Source organism: Montipora capricornis, chromosome 4 (genome assembly GCF_036669925.1).
Source record: "Montipora capricornis isolate CH-2021 chromosome 4, ASM3666992v2, whole genome shotgun sequence".
NCBI classification, from domain to species: Eukaryota; Metazoa; Cnidaria; class Anthozoa; order Scleractinia; family Acroporidae; genus Montipora; species Montipora capricornis.
In genome coordinates, this window is record NC_090886.1 from 53761290 (window position 1) to 53771657 (window position 10368).

At 38.0% G+C, this 10368-nt stretch overlaps 1 protein-coding gene across 7 annotated transcripts in view; it reads right to left on the reverse strand.

Moving 5' to 3' along the window:
- The window catches only part of LOC138047455 (microprocessor complex subunit DGCR8-like), a 42078-nt gene that overhangs the window by 31594 nt on the left and 116 nt on the right, over positions 1-10368 (reverse strand). The window contains exons 2-4 of one of the 7 annotated variants that reach the window (XM_068894310.1): positions 10164-10276; positions 9600-9820; positions 5844-5986 (exon numbers count right to left, since the gene is read on the reverse strand). In XM_068894310.1, the coding sequence (XP_068750411.1) occupies positions 5844-5986; positions 9600-9820; positions 10164-10204 (405 nt within the window). In that variant the 5' untranslated portion in view covers positions 10205-10276. The other 6 variants (XM_068894312.1, XM_068894309.1, XM_068894311.1 and 3 more) reach the window with 6 other exon arrangements.

A 10368-nucleotide genomic window follows, 5' to 3' on the forward strand; every position in this document is an offset into this window, starting at 1 on the left:
AAGAAGTTTGAAGACCTATTTGGGGTGTAGGGATGGCGCAGTGGTGAGAGCACTCGCCTCCCACCGATGTGGCCCGGGTTCAATTCCTCGACTCGGAGTCATATGTGGGTTGAGTTTGTTGGTTCTCTACTCTGCACTGAGAGGTTTTCTCCCGGTACTCAGGTTTCCCCTCTGCTCAAAAACCACCATTTGACTTGATTTACTTTCATTGTTCATTTCAATTTACAGTGTCCCCAATTAGTGCTCCAGCGCTAAATCAACTAGACACTTAAATAAAGTTCCTTTCCTTTCCTTTCCTTACTTAGTACACTACTCCTGGAATATCTCGCCATACTAACCAGAAGCCTATTAGAACTAAACTAGATAGGGATAAAAATATATAAACAGCGAGAGCCAAAATGAATGCAGCTGACTAGTGCCAGCGTCTTAGTACGTTAGTCTGTTGAAAGTAGATCCGAAATAGGTTTCTCCTGATTAAAGTGACGCAAAATAGAATCAATTCTCTTTTTTCTTAACATATTATTTTAAAGTACCGGTGTGTTTATTAAAAGATTGTCAACCTAAAAGCCTACATTTAAAGGGAAAGGTTGTTCATTTTAACTGAAATTGGGCCACCATATCTAAGTTAAACATTCTGAGAGAACTAGATCAAGGAGAAAGACATGCATGGTGTGAAGATGCAGCCAAAAAAGTACAGAGCATGGAAGTTTTGGATTTTCAGACTAGCATGTATCTGTATTGTGCACTTTATCAGCTGCATTTAAACAACGCAAATCTGAAGGACAGTGCCTATACTATTGTTATTGCGCATACGTTCTGCGCATCTGGAGACTCACATTTTCTATGGGTGGTGCTTACTACAACAGGAAAATTTTTGCATGAGTTAATACTGTGCTGAAAAAGAAGAACTTAGCAAGTGCTCTGGGTATGCAAAAATAAAATTGGGGGTAACCATGCATTTTTCAGCACTGTGATTATTAAAGGGGCTAGGTCATGCAATTTTAGGCAATTTCAGCACTGATCGAATGGTCATAGAATTAACTAAAATATCAAAATAACTGTTCAAAACTATAGAAGAACTCTAACAAAACACAGGGAAGCCAAGAAGGGACATGGATGGACAAAACTGGAGAGGATTGAAATGGATTGAATTTGGGTGAATTTGAAAAACGTCGGCCCACCTTTTTTCAAATTTATATCAGTCTATATCAAAATGTCATTTATACAGCTGTGGCCATGATTTTGAAAATGAAAGACTTTTGCTCTGCCAATTTGACGTTTAGAGCTCATAATTCACAAAATTAAACAAAATTACCCAAAATAGCGCGACCTAGTCCCTTTAAGGTTCAATTTGGAAAAGACCGGCACGCATTGCTTTGTATTTTAAAGCTTTTCTCAAATGTTGTTGATCAATTATCTTTGAAAAGGTGTGGTTACTCACAATTTTCTTTTTGGGTTTCAATAACCTTGTTAAGATCTGTTTTTCCCACATATTCATAAACCGTGCAAAAATATGTTGCAATTAATACACACTGTCCTTAAACCAGGAAGTTTATAACTTGAATATCTCCTTAATCTTGCTCTCTGAAGCCTTACAGTTCCAGTTCAAGTTTATTACTAACTTTCAGGAATGCAAATTAAGGCCACACCAGCCTTTAGACCAGTTAGAGCAGAACTTGATCACCTGATTCTTGTTGAAACGCAGAAGATATCACATTATATACAGGAATCCAGGTCACCCTCGGATTCCAAATTTCGGTGCCTGAATATGGATGCTGGATTTCGAGTCATGGATTCTGGATGCCAAACTCACCGGTTCCACCGAAATGGATCCTGGATTCCATTGAAATAAATGGATTCTACATTCCATACAAAGGATTCTGGATTCCACGCTCTGGATTCCAGATTCCAAAGCCTCACATTTGCTGGATTCCAAATTCCTTCACATTGGGCAAAAATTAACTTGCCTTAATTGTATCAAAATGCCACATCAATACTCTCATGAAAGAAAGAAATGTGGAAATGAGAACATGACTCCTGAGCTTCACTAAGAAGTCCAAAAATGCCACTTTAAAGGATCCAAATGCACTTGGACCTGACTTCGCATCCTTGGAATGACATGTACATCAGTTTCATCTGAGCCTGGAACTATAGATGGTTTTCACTTGACATTATGGAAGCCATGTTGGTGCACAGAACAATAGAGAAAAAAGTCGTTTGGGAACTTGACTCTATTACCGGTATAATGCAAAACATGAGCCATAATTTGCTTTTGTTTTGTGCACCAACATGCATGGCCATCTCATGACGTGATTGAAAACCATCTATTGATAATTATTGTTCAAATCATTGTGACAATGTCCAAATATGGTCACAGCACACGCAATATTCGTCACGCATACTCAACAAATATCCTGTGATATCCGTGATTTTGTGTGTCGCAGAGAAAAATGGTACCTTTTCCAGCTTTTTCTGCCTTGTGCCTTGTCGTCAATGTGTTGAATAATAAAACCATTATCCTGCTCAATCTTGCAGAATATCGCCTGATTTTAGTCCACTCGGCCTATGGCCTCATCAGCTAAGTATCAGGTGATATTCTGCACGATTTCGCAGGATAATGGTTAATTATATGACACCACCTTACTTTTTCTTTATTTTTCATTTTAATTTTGAAATGACCCTCAAAATATGTGGTGGTCAATCCTTTGACTAGCCTCTTTAAACTTTCAAAGCTTTAAGGGGACGTACACGAACTGTAGTTAACCCAACCACACCTAAAGTACCTCCAATTGATAAGTAAAATCGTCTGATGTTAGACAGTAAAATCTGTAAGTCTAACTCTCAGGAGGGGAAGGGTCAATGAATTGCTCTGCTGTTTAAACTAGCCCATGATTGCTCTGTGGGACCACTCAATTCTCCTTCTTCTTCGTATTATTATTATTATTATTATTATTATTATGAAGTTCTCATTGGCAGCAGGCCACATCCCGTGGCCATAGGTGCCTACATTATGTTAATTAACCTATTCACACCTAAAGTGTCTCCAATTGAGGAGTAAAATCGTCTGATGTTAGACAGTAAAATCTGTAAGTCTCACTCTCACGAGGGGAAGGTTTAACTGATTCTTCTGCTGTTTAAGGACTGTGCCTACTAATTCAAAGGTATTTTTGCGGTTTAATGAAAATGTGGGAAAAGCAGATCTTAACAAGTGTTATTAAAATCCAAAAAGAAAATTGGGGGTAACCACACATTTTTCAAAGATAATTATTCAACAATATTTGTAAAAAGCTTTAAAATACAAAAAACGCGTGGTTACCGACAACTTTCTTTTTGGATACCAAGAGCACTTGCTAAGATCTGCTTTCTCTGCGTAGTTTTGAACCATGCAAAAATATCCCTGTACTAATAAGCACCACCCATAGGAAATCCAAGTATCTCAAGATGCACAGAACGTAAGGGCAATAACAATAGTAGGCACCGTCCTTAAACTAGCTCTTGGTTACTCTGTGGGACCACTCAATTCTCCTTCTTCTTGTTCTTCTTCTTCTTGTTCTTCTTGTTCTTCTTCATCTTCTTCTATGTTCACGTCCCGTGATCATAGGTGCCTATGTTCCCTCTTCTCAATGCTGGTGTAACTTATCCTGTGTCTAATACTCTTCTATTAAAGGATCCTTGCTGTCCCCAAGAGGAATACTTCCTGTAGCAGCTCTAGTTCATTGGCTACGTCCAGCACCTGTAACCATTTTCCTCAGGGCTGGTAGACACCATTCCAAGGGCACCGATAATCACAGGCACTACTGTAACAGTGACTTCCTTGTACCTCTAAATGCTTTCGACTTCCCTCTTAAAATGCTGATACTTTTCCAATAATTTTTTTCCTTTTCCTTCTCAAAGATTCTTGTGTCAAAGGGACACGCGATTTCTATCTTGAGACATTTCCTTGCTTTGTTGTCAACCACTACAATGTCAGGCTTGTTTTTCTCCACTGTCAAGTCTGTTTGAACATTAAAGCCCCACAAGATCTTTGTGCCTTTTAACTCAAGAACCCGTTCAGGTGTACGGTCATATCACATTTCGCTTCTCTTGGAGCCTAACTTTTCATTATCATCATTAATATTGTCATTACTTGTACTATTACTATCATTGTAAATAAACTATCATTGTCAATAAAATTTATCATCATCATTAAATTTTGTTATTCTCCTTTTAATATCATTAATGTAGACCTAGTGCATGTGTTATGAGATCAAAAGAGACGGCATTAACGAAATTCAAATTTGTCACCACTGTTATTGTTGTTCGCATTATCACCTTTACTTTCTAGGAAAAAAACAGAATTTCTTATCACATGCCACTAAAACAGGAACATTCTTGACTATTCCCCTCTTCCTATCATTAACCAACAATATTATAATTACTGTTAATGACTTTTTATCTAGAAGTGCATAACGTTATTACTATGCACCCCTAGTTAAAAAGTCATTAAGCATTTTATGATGATACAAAGGCCTAACATCTCATTATGCAACCAAACAAAAAGAATGAAACTGACATGTGATATGGACCCTTTCCACTCTGACCTCTTTATTATGCTAGAATTCATACAGACATATACGGTGTCTTGAACATACATACTGATCTTGTACATCCAGGATCATTATTTATGTTACATGGACAACTTGAATATCCCATTATTCTATAATTCTATAGTCTAGTAATCCCAAGATCGATATTTTCATTGTTAGTGAATTTCACGTACCTACTAACTTTAAAAAGTATAAAGATTTAACACTATCCTGCCTTACTGCCCTACATCCCACTCCACTTCATATTTGCTTCTTGCATGTGACTAAAAATGCCTCCCGTGAGCACTAAAGCCCTACCAGTGGCAGTTTTAAGACAAGCGCAAGTTGCGGCAAAGTGAAAGATGGGATGCTAATAATGAGAAGAAGTGTCATGGCATTTTGCTATTAAATAAAGCTGTGCTGATAAAATCATAACAATAATAATTGATACTAAACAGTTAAAAGGGTAAAGATAAAGACAATGTGAATAAAATAAATGTATATGTCAACTGAAGCGCAGGTTATAGATTAAAGGGAGAGGTGTTCCATGCATTCACCTGGACAATTTCATTCATAGAGTTCTTTCACAGGAACACATGAGCCCAAAAAATATATTTAACCTGCTCTCAACTGAGTATCTTCATAGCTCAGTTGGCAGAGCATTGCACTAGCATCCCAACTGAATTTTTCAGTTGTGAATAAGAGACAATAATAATAATTAATTAACAACTATTCACCAAGGTGGAGGTGGCTGGTGGTGGATATTAATTTTACTGAGCCGCAAAGCAGTGAGGTAAATATCCACCACTACGCTGCCACTGAGGTGAATAGCATTGTTGTTTTAGTATATACTCAAACGGGCCCAAATTCAACACGAATTAATCAGGGGTGAATAGCAAAGGATTCCGGAGTTTGAGTAGCCAATCAGCGCGCGAGTTCAAAGGATCACTTCTCCCTTTTAGAGAGACAATCTGGAGTGTCTTTTTTTTTTTTTTAATTTCCTGCTTCTTTTGAAAATTTCATCAAATCAAATTATCGGTAACAAATGGTCATCTGAGTGAATGCACTAGGACCTGGGCTGATCCCTTCCATAGACCACAGATATAGATAGCTTTGTTATTGTGGACAACAACAATAAAAATAATCATTTTATCAGCTATCCAAGAATCTTTTGTCGATAGTGGTGAACATCGTATTGTGAAAAAAAGTGCGTCATGGGCCTAACATTTCAATTTGTTATATAGAGAAAATTTAGGAAAAAAGAGATAAAAATGTTACCCTAACACTTCCAACTCCGATGTGATACGGACGAGACCAGGTGCATACTCTGGATGGTTTATGGAGATAAACTAATCCACCACTGCGATGGTTTAATGCTATCCATCCATGTGGTAAAGACAGCTGAGGAAGGCCTCCTTTCACTAAAGGAAATTTGAAAAAAAAGATGATAAGGGTAACATTGGTTTTGTTAGAATAATAATAGGATTTGGTTTTAACTTCTTAAATATAATTGAATGCGTTCAAAATCCTTAAAGCGTGCCTTAAGTCAAATATTTTTGTTCCTAAATTTTAAATCTCTAAAGCAAAACATAATTATGTCACTATTGTTACCCAGAATATCGCTTTTCCTGTTCTGTGCAAGCCATGTAAACTAGCTGTAAATTGGACCCACGGCCGTGAATTGAGAGGCACGGGTCTATTCTCGATTTCACGTCACAAAGTGATTTGCATTCCTGTTTTCAAAGAAACTATTGCAAAGAAGTTTGCGAAGTAAAATTGAGAATAGACCCATGCCTCTCTCACATCACCGTTGTGGGTCCAAATATTACAGTAACTGCTAGTTTTGATAACTCTGCATGTATTGTTCAGCCAATGATAACCTCTTATTCTAAATTGAATGTGAGGGTCATACTGGGGAATATAATTTGGCCCAAGGTGGTGGCAGAGGTCTGTGCAAAAACGACTGAGAGCCTGCACTCCCCAGTACGGTCCTGAGCAAGTCAGGTTAGTGGGTAAGTTGTTAATTATATGGCATGGTTTCTTTGAGCGATCGGACACTTCTCCGCTTGGTTCAAATGTTTGTTTTCTTTGTCTTCCATCTGGGAACTTTGGACTGCAGCCTTTAACATATATAACAAAATTCTTCTTGCTACAAATTGTAGCTGTTGTAATGAAAAAAATAAATTCCACTTTTTGAAAACTTTGTCTGTTTCGCTCAACTTGACCTTCCCAGAAGAAAAAGAAAATACAGAAACCAACCGTTTCCCTGACAATGGTCAGTCCTGCAAAATCCCGACCAAAAGCCAGCCAATAAGAGTGCTCCATTTAGCCTGAGAATTGCTTAGCACATAACAAAAAAGAGAAATTTCTACATCTCTAAGTCCCTTTTTGACTTATGACTGTTCCTGCTCACCCGTAGGTGGCCGCATACACCTAAACTCAAATAGTTTAGCCTTTTTAAAGACATCACTGCCAAGCCAGCCACTTCTGCTGGAGAGAACAGGACAGCCACAACACTGGGGACTACATGTGAGACTACATCCTGTACTCTTATTGAATAGGGTTCTTTATGCACATCAGACTATTTCAGGGGTGAGGGGTGAAAACTGAAAGAACCCATTTTACCTTAGGCCTAAACATTATCTAAAGCATTTGCTTTGGCCTAAGGTTAGCATTTTTTGCAAAGGTTTGGGTTGTTTCAGCCATTGTACCATTCACCACCTACCGCCACCCCCTTCACCCCTCACCCCCAGTAGAATCATGCAGGTTCTTTAATTAACCATCCGCAGGGAACTTATGAACATAGAAGGTATTTGTGAGACAGGCCTACAATTTTATTGTCCTTATCTGAGAATACTTGAAAGTTTAACCATTTGCAGATGAAATTACAAAGGCAGCACTTTCTCCTTAGTTATTTTAAGGTCCTTTGTATATTTTAATAGCAGTGTGCATGGAAAAAAAAGGTCTGACTTGCTTAAGTGCACCGATACTGGAAGCGACTTTTTTTCGAAATTGCACGTATATGCTTCTTCCAGGATAGGTTTTCATGTATGTTCAGTCCGAGAGCTTTGCTATGATTTGTTTGGTTTATTTTTGATGCCATCCATACTATTTAATCTCTTGTCATATAAAGACTGCAATTTTTGACGAGAGCTAATTAATGATCATAATCTCAGTTTTAGCAAAATTGAGCCTTAACTTGTTAGCTCTAAGCCAGAGATTAATGCTCTCAGTTCAGTATTGATTTGGGTCTCAAGATCAATCATGTTAGGGTTTAGGGTTTAGGGTTTAGGGTTTAGGGTTAGGAGGATCAATTATTGATCCTTGAGGAATTCCGCAGTTTAAAGGGCTTGCACTGGAAAGGTGATTGTTTACGTTACATTGTTGCAAACGATTTGTTAGGTAAGACTTCAACCATTTCAGGGTATCTTGATCCACCCCGTATTTAGCAAGTTTTTGCAAGATAATTTTGTGATCTATAGAGTCAAAGGCCTTCTTTAAATGGATGAAAATTACACCATTGAGAAGACCTTTGTGAACATTAACACACACTAATAATATTATTATTGTTGCTTGTCTTCAACAAGGCAGTGAACGCACTGTGTAGAGAATGAAAGCCAGACTGGCAACTGGTTAATAAATCGTAACAAATCAAGAAACATTGGCTTCGAGGCTGACATGTTGATCATTTTCAAGTTCCCTTACAACTTCTTTTAAATCACAAGTTTAAGCATGCACTCTGAGCATCTGACAGCTTTCTAATACAAAAGTTCACTGAAGTTAATCCTGTCCAGCAGGGTTAGTATCGGGATGGGAGACCTAAAAAATATTCCACTTTGTGCCAGAAACATTGGACTGAACATTCTATTTTAACGCTGAAAAGTGCGAATTAAACAAGGTACAGATTTTGTTAGCCTGCTTTATGCAAAACAAATAATGATGCAAAAGTAAATAATATTAATAGAGTTTTTAGGAAGAGTAGAAGGTAGTTTTCAGGACGGTCGGCTAAGAATAAAGTATTTTGCCATCAGCAACAAAATTTGTGACATGAAAACAAACTAAATTTTGAACCGAGGAATATCAGTGAAAAACATTTTGGGAGATTTCTGCTATGTTCAATTTTTCTATTGTACTTTTGGTTGGACAAGTAAATCGAGAAATCAAAAGTGCCATCGAATTCAGCAGTGCGGTGATCAAGTTACCTTACGTGTTTACTTGCGAAACAAAGGATATATCTGTGTCAAAATGATGACAAGACATCGGGTTTTTGTTTTTTTAGTTAGTTTTTTTTCTTTCAAGTGTTGTAAAATTTGACAAGAAATGTGCAAATTCAACACAAAGATCACAATCGCCCAACTCTTGATCAAGGTTGACCATTGTTTCTGCAAAGTCAAAAATTTACTGTCCTAGATGAGGCAATTTATCACCAGGTAATTCCATTGTTTTGGAATTAGCAGCTGCCTTATTATTCATCATCCTGACAAATACTTACCCATTTTTGGGCTCATTTTGTTGAAACTCAAGCACGCCTCCAACAGACCTGTTTATTTTCGTGCTTTATGCACACGCTGCGGGTCTATTGGCACCACGGACACTCTCACACCACAGGCAGACAACCCTAAGGATGCGAGAGCATGTGACATGACATTATTTTGCGACAGTTATAACGGTCAATTCAACTGATCAAAAAAATGTTCCATAAAAACTTCAAATTGCGATGTTTCTTTTCGAAAATCCAAGGGGAAGGAAGGGCAAATCAAAGCATCCTGAAAACCAATCAAATCACTCAGGAGAACGCAGAAAATAGTGGGTGAATGAACTTTATTCATCTGGCTGTCCGTAAAATGGATTTTCGAAAAGAAACGTCGCTATTTGAAGTTTTAATGGAACATTTTCCTCGATCAGTAAAATCGGCCGTTATAACTGCCTCAAAATAACGTGACGTCACGCACTCTTGCATCCTTAGGGTTGTCTGCCTGCGCTTACACTCTTACACTCTGGTGACAGAGACACAAAGAGTAGGAAAATACTTACTGATGATCACCCTTCGTTCTTCTTCCGTAGTTTCTTCTGTTCCTTTCCTTCGTTTTTGCTCGTTGTTCCGCAAGTCTTCGTCTGATTTCCGTTTCATTGTCGCTCTTTCTTTAGGTGGAGGCATCGCTTCTGCTTCAGGTGGAAACTGTTCCACCGTTTCAAAAAATTCTACCGTTGTGGAATCGGGAGTACAATGGCCTGTTGCCTCGTTCGCCATTATTCTACCAAAAGCCGACATGACAGCTTTCAGGATGCACAGCTGAGCGAGGAAATTCCTTTAATACTCCTTACTGTAACAGCTAATCAATTCGCAATCACAACAACAAAACAAGTGGTTAACGCACAAAGACATCACAAAACTCGACAAAGCAATTTAAATTTAAATTTGTTTGCATGCGACTTCATGCGCGCGTTCAACTTACAATGGAAGGCAGCCAACTTTCATGATGTCGCTATTTCTGATAACGTTAATTAACAGCACGCGCGCAAAAAATGCAACGACATACTAGTACATAGTTACAAAAATTACACAGTGAGTGTGAAGCAATAGAAAACAAAGGATACCTCACCAGTTCCAGGTCTCCAATTTTTGATTGCGCCTGCATTCAATATCTGAGCAATCCTAACCCGTCATGTATCCCATATCTTAGTGTATTTAGGCCCTGTCCTGCATAACCCTAAAAAATAAGCACTGAAATACCAATATAAACGTTTGTATAACTTTATATAACTTCCTGTAGACGTCTTTCCACTACAGAAAACGAAAGCA